The sequence below is a fragment of the Saimiri boliviensis genome, chromosome 7 (genome assembly GCF_048565385.1).
Source record: "Saimiri boliviensis isolate mSaiBol1 chromosome 7, mSaiBol1.pri, whole genome shotgun sequence".
Lineage (NCBI taxonomy): Eukaryota > Metazoa > Chordata > Mammalia > Primates > Cebidae > Saimiri > Saimiri boliviensis.
The window spans coordinates 29,062,850-29,080,997 of record NC_133455.1 but is presented as its reverse complement, the minus strand read 5'-3'; the positions used below and the strand labels follow the sequence as shown (position 1 = coordinate 29,080,997).

Genomic DNA, 18,148 nt, shown 5'->3' with positions numbered 1-18,148 from the left:
TGGAGTACGTAGTGATGTTTCAATATATGTAATGTATAGTGATCAGAGCACTGCAATTAGCATGTCTATCATCTCAAATATTGATGCTTATGTTGGAAACATTCAATATCTTTCTTCTAGCTCTTTGAAACTACAAGTCTGTGCCAAGTCCATGGAAAAACTGCCTTCCACGAAACCGGACCCTAGTGCCAAAAAAGTTGGGGACAGCTTATATAGACAGTCACAAGGTTGATATAGTAAAGCACATTAACATATCCATCATTTCACGTAGTTACCACCAACCCATTTTTTGTTTCTGGGGCAAGAGCAGCTAAAATGTACTCATTTGACATAAATCCTATATACAGTACAATTTTATTCCTAATGGACTTGTGTGATTATGTGTAGGATCAAATCACAGGGCAGCTAGGCCTTATTAAGCGTTGCATTGGCTGGGTGCGGTGGCTCATGCCTGTAGTCCCAGCACTTTGGGAAGTCAAGGCAGGAGGATCACTTGAGCCCAGGAGCTCGAGCTTGCAGTGAGCTATGATCATGCTACTGTATTCCTGTGACAGAGCCAGACCCTATCTAAAATAAATAAAAATAAAGAGTTGCATATGACTGCTCTCAGAGGCAGTATGGTATAATGGTTGGATATGACTGCTATCAGGGCAGTATGGTATATGGTATAAAGGCTTGGGGGTTCGGGAACCAGAAGCCCTGTGTTTGAATCCTGGCCCCAATCTTTTTCTTCAACCCCTTTCCTTTGTGTCCATCAGAAAATTACTTTACTGCCCTGTGCCTCATTTCCCCTTTCATGAAAGGGAGATAACAGTAGCCACCTCATCGGATTGTTGGATGGATTAGATGAGTTAATACACATGAGGCATTTAGGGCGTGCCTGGCTGTGGACAGCCCTCACTTGTTAGCTAGCAATGAAGCAGAAACTACAAACCATCTCTCCTCTGCCTAAGCCAAACAAACCAAACACACCTCTCGTGGCTCACGGTTTCCAGGCTTCCTGGCATGGCTCCCCGCAAGGCTGCCCTCGGTTCGCCCCGGCAGGCTTTGCAGCGATCTTCCCTGCCCGGGTCCCAGTCACTGTCGGGAGCGGCGCCAGCGGCCCGCACCCTCTCCTGCGGCGTCCCGCCCTGCGCTCCCAGCTTTTCGCACCTCCACCCGAGCTTCTCTCACGTGGCTTGTGGGACTGCCTCGCCCACACATCCTAAAGTGGACGTAAAGGAAGATGCTGTGGCTTCTCCTCAAAATACCGAGCGGGAGGCTGTGGGTGGGGACTGGAGACGTGGTCAGCGGGAAGCGTCCTTCCACCCTAAGGTGCGTTGCCCCGGGTGGCCGCTGGCCACGTCGCCCGGGGCGGGGGCGGGGCTCCCCTGTCAGGACTCCCCTTCCCCGACGTCTCTACCCTCCCCGCGGGCCTCCAGCCTGGCACCCGGTGCCCGCGGTCACGTGACCCCAGCACAGCTGGAGGCGGCTCCCCACCCTCCCCAGGGAGCAGCGGGTTGAGGCGGGCGCGGTGCATTGTGGGCAGAGGGGCGGGGGTTGGGAAGATGGCGGCTCCCAGCCTCCTCAACTGGAGGCGGGTTTCTTCCTTCACGGGGCCGGTTCCCCGCGCCCGGCACGGACACCGAGCGGTGGCCATCCGGGAGCTGATGATCATCTTTGGAGGGGGAAATGAGGGCATCGCGGACGAGCTGCACGTCTACAACACGGGTAGGCGCGGCGGCGGCCGGTCGGCCCCGCCTGCGGGAGCCGCGGAGGGGGAGGGGAGGCGAGGCGGCGGCCGCGGCCCTGACAGCTGTCACTGCCCGGTCACTGCTTCCACGGGCGGGCGGCGGGTAGCGCGGCTCGGCCGGGCGTCTCGGATCCCGCAGCTCCGTCCCGGACAGCAGCGCTGGATTTCCGGGGCCCCCGGGGCGCAACGGACCCCGAGCGGGGCGCACCGGTCTAAAGGCAGGCGGTCCTGGACTTCCCCGCCTCAGCCCGGCTGGCAGCCCAGGCGGCAGAAGACCGTGTCCAACCGCCCGGACCGCTCCCCGGCATCTCGCCCCTGTCAAAAAACAAAACCACTCCAAACCAAAGTTCCTTGGGGCCTTTTCTGTCTTTGCCTGCCTGCCTTCCTTAGAAGGAGGACCCTCTAGTCACTAGAGTCTAGTGGATGAGGAGGGAACACGAGAGGCCTTCTGGCACTGTCGCCTCCGATCCAGCCAGGTGTCTGGCAGGTAACGGTCCAGGTCCCCCCTACCGGCCGCGCTCTCGGCCGGCGGGGACTCGGGGACGCGGGGAGGCGGCCTTGTGTCTGCATGGTGGGTGTGGGCGCCTTTCTGGACCGGCCCTCGGAAAGAGGACTGTCATCGCTTGAGCACCACTGCAGATCACGGGTGCCCCTGGGCAGGAGGCCCCTCTCTTTGAGGACCTCTGTGAAATAGAAAGGAGACTGAAATTTAATACCCCCGCCCCGCCCCGGCAAATGCTCAGCCTGTCACAAGGAATCTTTTTGGTGTACAGACAGTTACGGAATTTGGGGTCTACTTCATAACTGGTAACTTTTCTTTGACTAAACAACTTAATCACAGTGATCATTTGAAGGTTAACAAAATAGTGGAGTCGGAGAAAGAATTTTTTCCACCCTCTCCTCCTCCCAGCGCCCCAGCATATGAAGTTAAAAAGTGAATGACAGTTTGGTCTTAGTGTGAAAACCCTGGCTTTGGAACAAATTAGACTTGATTTGAATCCCGCTCTGACAGTTGCCCAGGATAAGTGCTAAAGTTACTAAACCTTTTTAAGCCTCACAATTTTCAGTTGTGAAATGGAAATTTTTATACTCACCCAGCAGGGGTTTTGTGAGAATTAAATGATGCAGATAAGGGTTTTTTCAACAGCACTGCTATTGACCTTTTGGGCCAGGTAACTCTTTGTCAAGGTCAGGGGAAGCTACCCTGTATTGCCCTGTGCATTGTAAGACATGTTTGACAGCATCCTTGCTCTACCTACTAGATGCCAGTAACAGTCCCCTCCAGTTATGCCAACTAAAAATGTTACTAGACATTACCAAATGTCTTCTGTGGGCAGAATCATCCCTAATTGAGACCCACTGATGTTGATGACATATAAAGTACTTGCTGATAGTATATGATAACTGTTGTTTGTTATAATCGGTTTTAATTTTATTTTGGCAACTAGCTACGAATCAGTGGTTTCTCCCAGCTGTTAGAGGAGATATCCCTCCAGGCTGTGCTGCCCATGGATTTGTCTGCGATGGCACCAGAATATTAGTATTTGGGGGAATGGTTGAATACGGAAGATACAGCAATGAGTTATATGAGTTACAAGTAAGTGTATTTAATATTATTTCATTCTGAGGCTCTAATAATAATATTGCTCATAATTTTTCAAAAGATTGAAAAATTATCCAGGTGCAGTGGCTCACATCTGTAATCCCAGCACTGTGGGAGGCTGAGGTGGGCGGATCATCTGAGGTCAGGAGTTTGAGACCAGCCTGACCAACATGGAGAAACCCCATCTCTGCTAAAATACAAAAAATTAGCTGGGTGTGGTGGTGTGCGCCTGTAGTCCCAGCTACCCAGGAGGCTGAGGCAGGGGAATCACTTGAATCTGGGAGACAGAGGTTGCAGTGAGCCGAGATCACGCCACTGCACTTCAGCCTGGAGAAAAGAGCAAGACTCCATCTCAAAACAAACAAAAAAATTAGCAGGTGGCATATGTAGGTAATTCCAGCTATTCTGGAGGCTGAGGCAGGAGAATCACTTGAACCCAGGAGGTGGAGGCTGCAGTGAGCTGAGATTGTGCCATTGTACTCTAGCCTGAGCAACAAGAGCTAGCTTTAGCTTTAAAAAAAAAAAAAAAAAAGATTTCAAATTATTAACATTGTTTAACACATTTTAACATTGTTCAGATAATGTAAGCTTCACATTTTATAGCTTTGTAGAAAATGTTTCCACTTCACTTAAAAGCCAAAGTTTCTTGGCAAGTCTTTTTCCCCATACCCAGTGTTAACATTTGTAACATCAAAATCTCTGTTATTTAGCACCAGTTGTACACATTGTATACTTAGGTTTTTGTATCTCAGTGCAATAGAAACTTTAGCCTGCAACAGGAGCACCTGGAAGACCTGTGAAAACAGATTGCTGGGTTCTACCTGGAGAGTTTGAGTTAGTAGTGGGCCATGAGCATTTGCATTTCTACCAAGTTTCCAGCTGCTGATGCTCCTGGTTTCTAGGGAGTACTTTTCTTTGTTTTGTTTTGAGTGGGAGTCTTGCTCTTTTTTTTTAATTTTGTTTTGAGATGGAGTCTTGCTCTGTCACCCAGGCTGGACTGCAGCTGAGCAATCTTGGCTCACTGCAACCTCCGCCTTTCAGGTTCAGGTGATTATCCTGCCTCAGCCTCTCAAGTAGCTGTAACTACAGGCACTTGCCACCTTGCCCAGCTAATTTTTGTTTTTTCAGTTTCACCATCTTGGCCAGGCTGATCTTGAACTCCTGACCTCAGGTAATCTGCCTGCCTGGGCGTCCCAAAGTGCTGAGATTACAGATGTTGAGCTACTGTGCCCTGCCCAAAGTTCTTAAGTACTGCAGGACTCACAGAGGAATAGTTGGCATCAGCATTAACTGACAGATTCACAACTTTGAATAAAACTTTCCACATATGGAAATTCACCATTCCCAGCCCCTAGGCTATACTTTGAAAACCACAGCTTTACTGTTTACAAAATTGTTACCCTCATACTAATAATTACTATCCCCTCTACCTTGACAATACACAAAAGAGTAGTAACAGTTTCCCATAACCTTTTTAAATTTGAATCTTTTATTAAACCAGACTCATAGCCTTTGAAAAGAAAAGTCATAGCCTTTGTTGACTTTTCTTCCTGATCTAATTAGCAGACGTGAATGGGTTATACCTGTTTACAAACAACTCATTGCAAAAATAATTTCAGCTAAAGAAAACATCCATGGCTAGAAAATAAGTTTTGGAATTTGATTTGTTAAATGAGCTTTATATTTATTTAAAGGTTAAAATATTCACCATTCATGGATGACGTAACTTTAGAAAGTAGGAATATATAAATTATATTTAATCCTGAAGCTATGTATAATACTTTATTTTTCATTTGGAAAATACTTTAGAACTGTTAGTGTTTATTATTACATGCTTAGTTTGCCATTGTGGAAATCTGTGAATAAAGGAAGAGTAACTTGAATGTCTATTGGAACATATATTTTAATTCCAGAAGTTAGCTGCTTATTTGTCATTTGTCCCAAAAGTAGTATATTAGAGCCTTCTGATGGGATTTGAATTAAAATGTATTGATACAGTGTTGTGCTACTGACATATAATATAAGAGTGTTTTCCTGATTTTGTCTGAGTGTATTTGTGCTCTTTTTTTTTTTTTTTAAGGCAAGTCGTTGGTTATGGAAAAAGGTGAAACCCCATCCGCCTTCTTCTGGTTTACCTCCTTGTCCTCGGCTTGGACATAGCTTCTCTTTATACGGTAACAAATGCTATTTGTTTGGTGGCCTGGCAAATGAAAGTGAAGATTCAAACAATAATGTTCCCAGGTATGCTGACTCTTTCAGACCAAATGCTTATTTTATGATTTAGAGTAGGAACATTTTAGTTTTTCTATCTTTAATTTTTAAAAGGGATGATGCTTAGGTTTTTGCATTTCAACCTAACAGTAGAAAAATTTGTGTGTGTTTGTGTTTTCCTTAGTCCCTGGAGCATATTTGTTTTCAAAACTGTATCTTTTCTTCAGAAAGCACTAGAGTTAAAAAAGAAAAAAAAAAAAAAAAACTGTCTTTTCTAATGAGAAATCATCTTATTAGATTAATATTAATGTAACTGCTTATATCAATATATTTGTATATATTGAGCCATAATGCGTTTTAACTACCTTATCAATGATAACGAAAAGTAACAGATGGTTATTTTAAAATTAGATTGCTCTGGAAATTTAGTGACAAAACTCTGACTATAAAACGAAAGCTATCATTTCCATGTTTTATACAAGAAGCTGTTAGAGTGGTTCACACCAGCAAATACTTTTATAATCAATTATCTCCTCCTTTTTCCCAAACAAAATTAATACACTACTTCTTTTCACATCGTGTTTTTGTTTGTTTGTTTGTTTGTGTGTTGAGTTCCAATAAGCCTTTACCAAACAGCTTGTAGGCAGGTTTGGTCCAAAGGTTGTAGTTTGCTGACACAGGCTGTAAATAATGGAGCTGTCTACATTGTTGACCCCTATTATAGCTAATGTTGGCTTTGTCTGCAAAGAATTCTTTCCTTTGGGGAATTGTACTGTTCCATGTAGTTATTATTTTTTAATAAATTTTATTTGTGTAAATTTAAGGTATAAACATGATGGTATTTTATATATATACATATATATATATGTATACACACACACACACACACACACACACACACACACACACATAGTAAAATGGTTACTATAGTGGTAATATATCCATCATTTCATGTGGATACCCTTTTTATTTTCTTTCTTTCTTTTTTTTTTTTTTTTTTTTTTTGGCCTGTGGCATGAGCAGCTATATAGTTAATCCAGCACTTTAGGAGGTGGGTGGATCGCTTGAGCCCAGCAGTTTTAGAACAGCCTGGGCAACATGGCAAAACCCCATCTCTGCCAAAAATACAAAAAATTAGCTGGGCGTGGTGGCATGCGCCAGTGGTCACAGCTATTCAGAAGGCTGAGGTGGGAGGGAGATTTCTTGAGCCTGGGAGGTGGAGGTTGCAGTGAGCCGAGATTGTGTCACTACACTCCAGCCTGGATAACAGAGTTAGACCACCATCTCAAAAAAAAAAAAATCCTGAATACAATACATTATTATTAACTTTAGTTCTCCTGTTGTACATTAGATCTCTCAGTTTGTTTATCCTACGTATTTGCTACTTTGTATCTTTTGACCTACATTTCCCCATTTCCTTCCCTATATGTCTGACCCTGGTAACCACTGTTTTATTCTCTATTTCTATATGTCTTACCTTTTTTGTTAAAAACAAACGATTTCACATGAGATCATGCAATATCGTTCTTTGTGTCTGTCTTATTTCACTTAGCGTAATGTCCTGCTGTTCCATCTATGCTGTGGCAAATGGTAGTATATTTTTTTCTTTTTTTTTTAGACTTTTTTTTTTAATTTTTAATTTTAATTTTACTTTAAGTTCTGGGATACATGTACAGAATGTGCAGGTTTGTTAACATAGGTATACATGTGCCATGATGGTTTGCAGCACCTGTCAACCTGTCATCTAGCTTTTAAGTCCTACATGCATTAGGTATTTGTCTTAATGCTCTCCCTCCCCTTGCCCCTCAACCCCTGACATGACCCTGGTATGTGATGTTCCCTTTCCTGTGTCCATGTGTTCTCATTGTTCAACTCCCACCTATGAGTGAGAACATGTGGTATTTGGTTTTCTGTTTCTGTGTTAGTTTGCTGAGAATGATGGTTTCTAGCTTCATCAATGTCCCTGCAAAAGACATGAACTCATTCTTTTTTATGGCTGCAATATGTTTTTCTTTTTAAGGCTGAATAATATTCATATAGTGTTTTGATCACATTGTCATTCTATCATTTAGGCTTTGGAGATTTAGAGTCCAAAGGGCTGTTTTCTGATTCAGGGCTTATCATGTATGTCCTTTAGAGCAAATAAGCCTGTTTTCTTCACTGTGAAATGGGAGTGATTAAATACCTATTTTACAGCGTCATTGTGATAGTGAAATAAGATCACTGGTATAATTTTCAGGTTGCCATATCATATAGTACAGTAGTTGTTATCTCCATTATAATGTCTTTTTACCTGCATTAGATTGATGGTGGTGTTTTAACTTTTTTCCATGCTTTTTAAAAACAGAAATACTAAAATATCATGAAAAATTTGGAAACTGGAGAAAAGGAAAAAAATTATCTCATCACAGTAATCCAGATACTTTTAACACGTTTTTAAAAAGTTTTTTTTTTCTTCCATCAAATGGGCTTTTAAAATAACACTGATAAAAATTCAAGAAATTAGAAAAGTGCACAGTGTTATTTCAACAGCACTATCCCCCAACATAGGCAAATACACATAATTCAATTTGATGTACATCTTTTGAGACCTTTTTCATGTTACATGTTATATTAGCTTTTGTTAGGTTATTGTTTACAATGGGCAGGCTTCTCAAGTGGTGCATACAATTGCATACAGTGATTTTTAAAGCCTCTGTTCAAAGCACATTCATTTCTGGTCACATTCCATTGGTCAAAGCAAGCCATATGGCCAAGGCCAGAGTCAGTGGTCTAAGGATACATACTCTGCCTGCTAGGAGAGAAGAGTTGGGAACATTAATCCGATCCTCCACACAGGTCTATTTTCTTTTCTTTTCTTTTCTTTTTGAGACAGGGTCTCACTCTGTCACTCAGGCTGGAGTGTAGTGGCACAATGTCAGCTCACTGGAGCCTCTACCTCCCAGGCTCAATTGATCCTCCCACCTCAAAATGTTTAACTTCTTAAGAAATTCTACCAAATTGTTTTCCAAAGTGACTACACCATTTTACATTCCCACCAGCAATATGTAAGGGTTTTAATTTCTCCACATTGGCTAATACTTATTATTATCTGTGTTTTTTGTTGTTGCCATCCTATTGGGAGTAAAGTGTTATCTCATTGTGGTTTTAATTTGTATTTACCTAATGACCAATAGTGTTGGACATCTTTTCATGTGCTTTTTAGCCATTCATATATCTTTGGTGAAATTTCTATTCAAATATTGTGTCCATTTTTTAGTTGATGGTTTTCTTATTATTGAGTTGTAACAGTTATTTATATATTCTGGATATAAGTTTTATGTTTTGTTTTATTTTTTAATCAGAAATGTGATTTGACCAGGCACAGTGACTCACACCTGTAATCCCAGCACTTTGGGAGGCTAAGGCAGGTGGATTACTTGAGGTCTGGAATTCAAGACCAGCCTGACCAACATAGTGAATCCCCATCTCTACTAAAAATACAAAAAAATTAGCTGAGCATACTAATGGTACATGTTTGTACTCCCAGCTACTTGGGAGGCTGAGGTGGGAGAATTGCTTGAACCAGGAGGCAGACGTTGCAGTGAGATCGTGCCACTGTACTCCAGCCTGGGCAAAAGTTCAAGACTGTCTCAAAAAAAGAAAAAAATGTGATTTGCAAGTATTATATTCTAGTCTGTGGCTTATCTTTTTATTTTCTTACTGTTACCTTTTGAAGTATGAAAGTTTTAAAACTTGATAAATACAATTTATCAAACTTTTCTTGTATGAATCATACTTTTAGTGCCATATTTAAGAACTCTGCCTAACTCAAGGTTATAGAGATTTGTTCCTCTGTTTTCTTCTAAAAGTTGAATAGTTTTAGCTCTTACATTTCTATGTATGATTTATTTATTTATTTTTTGAGATGGAGTTTCACTCTTGTTACCCAGGCTGGAGTGCAATGGAGCGATCTCGGCTTACCGCAACCTCTGCCTCCTGGGTTCAGGCAATTCTCCTGCCTCAACCTCCTGAGTAGCTGGAATTACAGGCACGTGCCACCATGCCCAGCTAATGTTTTGTATTTTTAGTAGAGACGGGGTTTCACCATGTTGACTGGGATGGTCTCAATCTCTTGACTTTGTGATCCACCCGCCTCGGCCTCCCAAAGTGCTGGGATTACAGGCTTGAGCCACTGCGCCTGGCATATGATTTCTTTTTGAGCTAATTTTTGTATAAGAGGTGAAGTCAGGGCCTAAATTTATCTTTTCACATGTGGATATCCAAAAGTCCCAAAACCATTGGTTGAAAAGACTGCTCTTTCCTCATTGCATTGTGTTGACATCTTTGTTGAAATCAGTTGACCATAAATTTAAGAGTTTATTTCTGGACTCTCAATTATATTCCATTGATCTATATGTCTAGCTTTATGCTAGTACCCCACTGTCTTGATTACTATATTTTGTAGTAAGTGTTATGGTAAGAAATTGGAAGCCATGAGTTCTTAAATTTTTTTTTTCATGAGTATTTTGGCTATTTCAGGTCCTTTGCATATCTTTATAGAATTTTGAATCAGAAATTGGCAAAGATTGATGTGGTGGCTCACATCTGTAATCCTAGGGCTTTGGGGAGCCAAGGTGGGAGGATCACTTGAGCCCAGGAGTTTGAGACCAGCCTGGGTAACTTGGCAAGACTCTGTCTCTGCAAAACATTAGAAAATTAGCTGGATGTGATGGTATGTGCCTGTGGTTCCATCTGCATGGGAGGCTGAAGCAGGAGGATTGCTTGAGCCCAGGAGACCAAGGGTACAGTGAGCCATGTTCACATCACTGCACTCCAGCCTGGGCAACAGAATGAGACCCCATCTCAAAAAAAGGCTTACTAGGATTTTGATAGAGATTTCATTGATTATATATCAGTTGGAGGAGAAGTCCCATCTTAATAATATTGGATCTGCCAATTAATTAACATGGAATGTCTCTCCATTTATTTAGATCTTTTAAATTTTCTCTCTGCAGTATTTTGTAGTTTTCAGTGTACATGTTGCTCTTTCTAATTTTGATAAATTTATTCCTAAGTTTTTTATTCTTTTTGAGGATATTATGAATTGATTTGGTTTCTTAATTTCATTTTTGGATTGTTCATTCCTAGTATATAGAAATACAATTGGTTTTGTTATTTATCTTGTATCCTGTCATCTTGTTGAATTCATTTATTATTTCTAATCATATTGAAAAGGATTTTAATTTTTATTATTATTCATTCTTAGGAGTTCTTTACATACATATTTTTGTATGTTCCAAATATGTTTTTTGAGTCTTCGCTTTTTTAAAAAAGGGTTTTCTGTCTTGTTTCATCATGTTTGACAATATTTTCTATTTTTGGTTTTGGATCTTACTTTAAAGACTATCCTTTAGGAAAATTATAAAAAATTTTCCATAATTTTTTCTAGTACATTCACAGTTTTGTTTCTGTTTAGACCATTAATACATTTGTGATATACTTTTGCAACTAATATGAGGCTTTTTACTTCTTTTCCTAAGGGATTTTTGATTTTCCTAGTACCATTTATTAAGTAAGTCATTTTTTTTTTCCTGTTGATTTGAAATTCCATCTCTGTCATATCTTAATTCTTGTGTAAATGTGTCTTCCTAGGCTTTCTAGACCAGGGGTTGCAAACTATATCCTATGGGCCAAATGTGGCCTGCTGTCTTTTTTTAATTAATAAACTTTTATTGGAACACAGCCATGCTCATTCATTTTGTATTGATGTTGGCAGCTTTTGTGTTAAAACAGCACAGTTGAGTAGTTGCAATAGATTTGTGGCCTGTGAAGCCTAAAATGTTTACTATTAGACCCTTTACAGGAAACATTTGTTGATTCCTGCTCTAGACTCTATTCTGTTTCATTAATATATTTACCTTTCTATCACTAATTTTGGCATTTGCTATAGGTTGTTGGTATGTGATTTTAATAACATTAAGGACATTTGCTTTGCTTTGCTTTTTGAGACAGAGCCTCACTCTGTCACCAGTGGCATGATCATAGCTCTATGCAGCCTTTACCTCCCAGGCTCAGACAATCCCTCTGCCTCAACCTCTGAATAGCTGGGACCACAGGTGCATGCCACCATGCCCAGCTAATTTAAAAAAGGTGTTTTGTTTTTTTTTTTCTTTTTCTTTCTCCTTTTTGTAGAGACAGGATCTCTCCATGTTGCCCAGGCTGGTCTTGAACTCCTGGGCTCATGATCTTCCCACCTTGGCCTCCCAAAGTGTTGGGATTACAGGCGTGAGTCACCGTGTCTGGCCAAAATTTTCTTAAATTTCCAGCTGAAATTGACAGACTAAGCTGGTTCTGTCACCCTACATACTTGCATATGGCCACCCCAGATGATAGTTTTGTGGGAGATGAACTTCTTACACGGTGGTTCAGGATTCCAAGAGTGAGTGTTCTAGTGAAGATATATAGGCCTTCTGTGTCCCAGCCTCAGAAGTCACATAATGTTCTTTTTTTGTTTTGTTTTTAGAGATGGGGTTTTACCATGTTGGCCAGGCTAGTCTCAAACTCCTGACCTCAAGCAATCCACCCACCTCGGCCTCCCAAAGTGCTGGGATTACAGGCGTGAGCCACTGCGCCTGGCCTACATAGTGTTCTTTTACCATACCTTACTAATCAAAGCAGTCACAAACCAGCCCAGAATCAAGGGAAGGGAACGTAGACCCAACTTCCTGATGGTAAAAGTGTCACAGGATTTGTAGTTGTTTTAACACCAACAGGTAGCAAGTTGTCATTGATAAGAGTGTTGGCTAAATGATAACAGGAATTATTTTTAATTTCTTCTCTTCACTACTGAACCCCAGAAGAATGCCTGGAACATAGTAGTATTTGATAAGTGTGTATTGTGTGAATGAGGTTTGTTGGAGTTTCTGCTCTCCTAATGCCTTTCTGTACTATATGAACTTTTCACAGTAAGCACATATTATCTTTATAAATAGAAATAAAATGCAAATAAAGGGTATATATTATCTGAATGTTTTAATTTTTTTATGCTATCCTAGATATTTAAATGATTTTTATGAGTTGGAGCTACAGCATGGCTCTGGTGTTGTGGGTTGGAGCATTCCAGTGACGAAAGGTGTTGTGCCTTCTCCAAGAGAATCCCACACAGCTGTTATATATTGCAAAAAAGATTCTGGAAGTCCTAAAATGTATGTTTTTGGTGGAATGTGTGGTGCTCGCCTGGATGACCTATGGCAACTTGACTTAGGTAAGTTTAACTTGATTCAGGCTCAGGAATAGGGCAAATTTTAAAAAGTGCTTTGAAAAATATTATTGATTTTAGTATTTATTGGGCTGTACTTAGATTTACAACTAGCACTTCTAGCCCCAGGGAATAGCTGATGTGTGATATAAATGGTTGCTGATAAATCAGATTGAACAAATGAATGTTTGGTTTATAAGAGTAACTCTCTTGTGCTTTCTGTAAATAGGGTTACCGTATGTCCTCGTTTACCTGGGATGATTCTGGTTTATGCTTATTGTCCTGTGTAATTATCAATAGTACAGTACTCTGTTTCACTCTGAAAAGTGTCGTGTTGGGGCCGATAACTTTATATGGTTACCCTATCTACAGGAAATGTAGCACTAACAGTGTTATTGGTGGCCAGTAAAAAATGCTTAGGTAGTTCTTTCTAAAGGGATCCTAGGAATGAATGATTGGAGGATAGTGTGCCTCTCACCTTTGACTATCTTCTGTCCAGTGTACTCTTACTTAAAATGGTAAAATCCCTAATATTGTTCTTAATTCAAAATTGGTAGCACCCTATTACAAATACAGTCATCCCTCGGTATCTGTCGAGAATTTATTCAGGACCTCCCCTGATACCAAAATCCATGGATGCTCAAGTCCCTGATGTAAAATGGTGTATGTAGTATTTGCATATTCTCCCATATGCTTTAAATCATCTCCAGATTACCTGTAACACCTAATACAATGTAAATACTACATAAATGATTGCTATATTGTATTGTCTGGGGAATAATGACAAAAAGAAAACATGTTCAGTGCAGCCAAAGTTTTTTGTGAATATTTTCTTTTTTTTGTTTTTTTTTTTTTTTTTTTTTTTTTTGAGACGGAGTTTCGCTCTTGTTACCCAGGCTGGAGTGCAATGGCGCGATCTCGGCTCACTGCAACCTCCGCCTCCTGGGTTCAGGCAATTCTCCTGTCTCAGCCTCCTGAGTAGCTGGGATTACAGGCACGCACCACCATGCCCAGCTAACTTTTTGTATTTTTAGTAGAGATGGGGTTTCACCATGTTGACCAGGATGGTCTCGATCTCTTGACCTCATGATCCACCCGCCTCTGCCTCCCAAAGTGCTGGGATTACAGGCTTGAGCCACCGCGCCCGGCTTTTTGTGAATATTTTCAATCTGTAGTTGGTTGAATCCATGGCTGCCAGACCCATGGATACAGAGGGCTAACTGTACTAACATTAAGAGTAAATAAATTTCTGATAAGCAGTTTATGTAAGCTGGAAATATTTAAGATAATCAAATAACTGTTTTAAAATGCTTTGTTTCATTTTGGTAAGTCCTTGTTTTATTTTTTTTAATTATGCAAGTTGAGATAATTTGCTGTTGTTAGATCAAGTTGCTAATATAATTATTTTTGCTTTTAGAGACTATGTCATGGTCAAAACCAGAAACTAAAGGGACAGTGCCACTTCCACGAAGCCTTCATACAGCCAGTGTTATAGGAAACAAGTATGGTGTTTTTTTGTATTTCACTTCTGTTTTTTTTTTTTGTTTTTTTTTTTTAAACAACTTAAGCACACGAAGAAAAGTAATGCTGCTAGTTCCTTGGAAGTAGGTTATGAAACAACACAGTTTGATTGTGCTTACTGAAGCTAAAATAATTTTTTGTCTGTAGAAGCTAAAATACTTAATGTGCCATTTTCTTATGCTATCTCTTTTACTTCTTTGCATTCATTATAATGCCTTGCCCAGGGTAGACTTTATGCAAATGTAAAACAGGATATTGCCAAACTAATCACTTAACTCACGGTTTCTTTTTTCCTATTTTTGGTAGTGCTTCATTTGTACTCAGGCATGTACTTTTAATAATTATGCTTTCCATGGCAATATAGAGTTGATAGAATACAAACTCTGTAACCAGATTGCCTAAATTCAAGTTCCAGCTTTGGCACTTGTCCTGTATGACCTGGGGCAAGGAAACTTAATCTGTTTAAACCTCACTTTCCTTAAGTATACAATGTAGATTAAAGTAAAAAGCTACTTGACAAGGCTATAATGAAGATTAAATGGATTAATACATATGAAATGCTTAGAACAGTTTCTGGTATGAAGTGAGCATTCCATAAATGTTGGCTATTACTGCCGTCAACAAATTCCCTTGTTTGTGCAACATTGTGCCACAGTTAGGAGTACTGTTGAATTAGAATTTAATGAAATATTTATTATTGCAGGGATTCTACCTTAAATTTAATATTTTAGGAAATGGCTATTGATTTAGAACCTAGTTATTGTGTTTTTTTTAACTAACTCAAAACCAAACAGGCTAGTCTTTACATTTAAATAAAATCTTATATACTTTTTAAACTGCAGAATCATTTTATAAAATGAAATTTTCCATTGAAACCCCAATATATAAAAATCGATTTTAAAAAATAGAGCTCTGGCTGGGCGTGGTGTCTCATGCCTATAATCCCAGCACTTTGGGAGGCCAAGGGGGAAGAATCACCTGACCCCAGGAAGTTGAGTTTGCAGTGAGCCATTATCATGCCACTGCACTCTAACCTGGGCGACAGAACAAGACCCTATCTCAAAAAAAAAAAAAAAAAAAAGAAAGCAAGCTCTGGTTGGCGTTAAAAAAATAGATCTCTGGCTGGCATCAGGTCACATGGGCCCTGATTTCTGCCTGATGAGCCTTTATTTTCCAGTAGTCATCAGGCTTGTGTTAAGAACTCCTAGGGTCCTGAGGAACACAGTTTAAAGTTTTCATTTAAATGATATCAGTGGCCAAAGTTATATGAAATTCAATCCTCTTCAGTTACTATATGCATACAGTTTTAAATTTGACTTTGGATGGTCATTGATCAGTTGGGTATCTTTCTGACTGTGGTACCATGTCTTAGTATATTATAGACAATAGACAATATTTATTTTAAAATATATTATAATTGAAATTGTCTTCACTTTAAGTAACTTGCCAGAGAGAAATAATTGTGATTCTATATTTCTTCATAAAATTGTAAACTCGTGAAAGAAGACCACTTTATTCATCTTCCTATTCCCATTACCTTGACAATGGTAAGTGAATGAATAGTTCTGAAGCCCTGCTGATAGGAAATTTGTCTAGTCTTAGCACTTCAAATCCATGAAGTAAAATGAAATAAGCTACTTTATGTTTTTGTGTTGTTGTTGCTCAGGATGTACATTTTTGGTGGATGGGTCCCATATAAGGGGGAAAATACTGAGACTTCACCTCATGATTGTGAATGGAGATGTACCAGTTCATTTTCTTACCTAAATCTGGGTGAGTCTTTTAAGAGTTACTCATTTAATTAAACTTTATTAATAAGATATTTTTAAAAATTTTGTTAAGAACAAAAAATTAGTCGTGGATATTTCTGTCTTTTCAGATACAACAGAGTGGACCACCCTAGTATCAGATTCTCAAGAAGATAAAAAAAATTCAAGACCAAGACCAAGAGCTGGACACTGTGCTGTTGCAATTGGCACTCGATTGTATTTTTGGAGTGGAAGAGATGGCTACAAAAAAGCACTGAATAGTCAAGTTTGCTGCAAGGATCTTTGGTATCTTGATACTGGTAGGTAAGAATATTTAACAAATAAACTTTTTTTTTTTTAGGTAAGCACTCAAATATCTGCCTTTTGAGACTTACTGTAAATGCTGCTACCTTTCTTTCCCATAGGAAGAAACAATATATGTAGTTATTCCCCACTCCTGAGGAATGTATAATTATCCTCTCCTTGAGTGTAGGCTGGATTTAAAGACTCCTTTGCAAAGAATAGAGTATGGAAAAGGAAAACAGTAGCTTTATAGAAATCTGGCAAGCAGGAGAAACCTGGCAAGCACCACCTTAATCAAGTGATTAAGCTTAATATCACTAGTGATAAGTCATATTGATATCATTTACTCCCTAATATTATGTGATAAGTAAAAGTACCTCTGTGGTTTTCTTCCCCAAAACCCATAAGCCATCTATCTATGAGAAAATATCAGACAAAACCAAATTGAGGGACATTCTACGCCTTCTACAAAGAATATGTGAGTGGTACTTTTCAGAAGTTTCAAAGTGAAGGAAAACAAGGAAAGACTAAAAAAGAATCACAAAATGGAGGAGACGAAGGAGACTTTACAACTAAATGTGATGATGTATTCTGTTTTGGATCCTGGAACAAAAAATACATTAATTGAAAAACTTGTGAAATCTGAGTTGTCTACAGTTAATAGTATTACACCAATGACAATTTCTTAGTTTTAACAAATGTGCTTGTATTAGGGGAAGCTGGAAAACAGGGAAAGCTTGGGTCAGGGGGTTATGGCAATGCTGTACTATCTTTGCAACTTTTCTGCAAATCTAAAATTATTTTAAAGTAAAAGATTTTTTAAAAATATATATGTACATATTAGAGGCTGGGCACAGTGGCTTATACCTGTAATCCTAGCACTTTGGGAAGCCAAGGCAGGAGGATTGCTTGGGCCATGAGTTCAAGACAAGCCTGAGCAACATAGTGAGACTCCCATCTGTACCAAACAAAAAATTAACCAAGTACAGTGGCACATGCCTCCCAGCTTCTTGGGAGGCTGAGGCAGGAGGATCACTTGAGCCCAGGAATCTGAGTCTACTGTGAGCTCTAATTGCTCCACTGCACTCTAGCCTGGGTATCAGAGCAAGATCCCATTTCTAAAGGAAAAAAAAAAATCATTCGAGCACCAAAATTTTTAAAAATGTGTACCTCACATCCATTTTTAATAAATATTGATAGACAGCTATATAGCAGGAATTGTTTAAATGCTGAGAATATAGCAGTGAGCAAGACTGATAGTGCCCCTACTCTCACAAAGAACTTACCTTCTGAGAGGGTACGATGGCAAGAAGATAATAAGCAACAATAAAAAGATGAACAAAATCAGTTTGGTTTCTGTTAATCATTTGAATACATGAGATAGTGGTGTTAGATATTGGGAATGGCCCTTATCCTTTCAGAGTCAAAAAAGGCTTCTGTAATGAGATGACATGGGATGTGATCTGAATGGTGAGAAGGAGCTACCCACATAAAAAGGCCAGAGAAACCACTGCAAGAAGAGGAAACAGCAAATACAAGGAGTCTGAGATGGGAATACTTGGCATGTTTGGCAACAGGTTTGCGCTGGGTAAACAAAGAGGAAAGTGTAGGAATGGAGGTTACAGAGATGACCACAGGACATAAGGCCTTGAATGTGGTGGTAAAATTTTCTAAGTTATTTTTAAAGTACAGTGGTAAGTTATGTGTAAGTTTGAAGGAGAGATGTGACACAATCTGATATACATTTTGGAATGGTCGCTGTCAGTTCTTTGGAAAATAAATTGTAGGTG

The 18,148-nt window shown here is 39.7% G+C and overlaps 2 protein-coding genes across 11 annotated transcripts in view; one reads left to right on the top strand and one right to left on the bottom strand.

The window, feature by feature from the left end:
- Window positions 1-1,201, bottom strand: part of GLT8D2 (glycosyltransferase 8 domain containing 2) — a 70,993-nt gene extending 69,792 nt beyond the window's left edge. For 8 of the 9 annotated variants that reach the window (XM_074402312.1, XM_010340233.3, XM_010340236.3 and 5 more), the window contains exon 1: window positions 973-1,201. The gene's annotated coding sequence lies outside the window, so the exon portion shown is untranslated. The remainder of the gene's footprint in view (window positions 1-972) is intronic. The other variant, XM_010340237.3, reaches the window with a different exon arrangement.
- Window positions 1,202-1,225: 24 nt separating this feature from the next.
- HCFC2 (host cell factor C2) overlaps window positions 1,226-18,148 on the top strand; it is a 39,915-nt gene continuing 22,992 nt past the window's right edge. The window contains exons 1-7 of one of the 2 annotated variants that reach the window (XM_074402309.1): window positions 1,226-1,314; window positions 3,181-3,329; window positions 5,416-5,576; window positions 12,584-12,792; window positions 14,204-14,288; window positions 15,974-16,080; window positions 16,187-16,375. In XM_074402309.1, the coding sequence (XP_074258410.1) occupies window positions 3,285-3,329; window positions 5,416-5,576; window positions 12,584-12,792; window positions 14,204-14,288; window positions 15,974-16,080; window positions 16,187-16,375 (796 nt within the window). In that variant the 5' untranslated portion in view covers window positions 1,226-1,314; window positions 3,181-3,284. Of the gene's footprint in view, window positions 1,315-1,535; window positions 1,711-3,180; window positions 3,330-5,415; window positions 5,577-12,583; window positions 12,793-14,203; window positions 14,289-15,973; window positions 16,081-16,186; window positions 16,376-18,148 lie in introns of those variants that run through there. The other variant, XM_074402308.1, reaches the window with a different exon arrangement.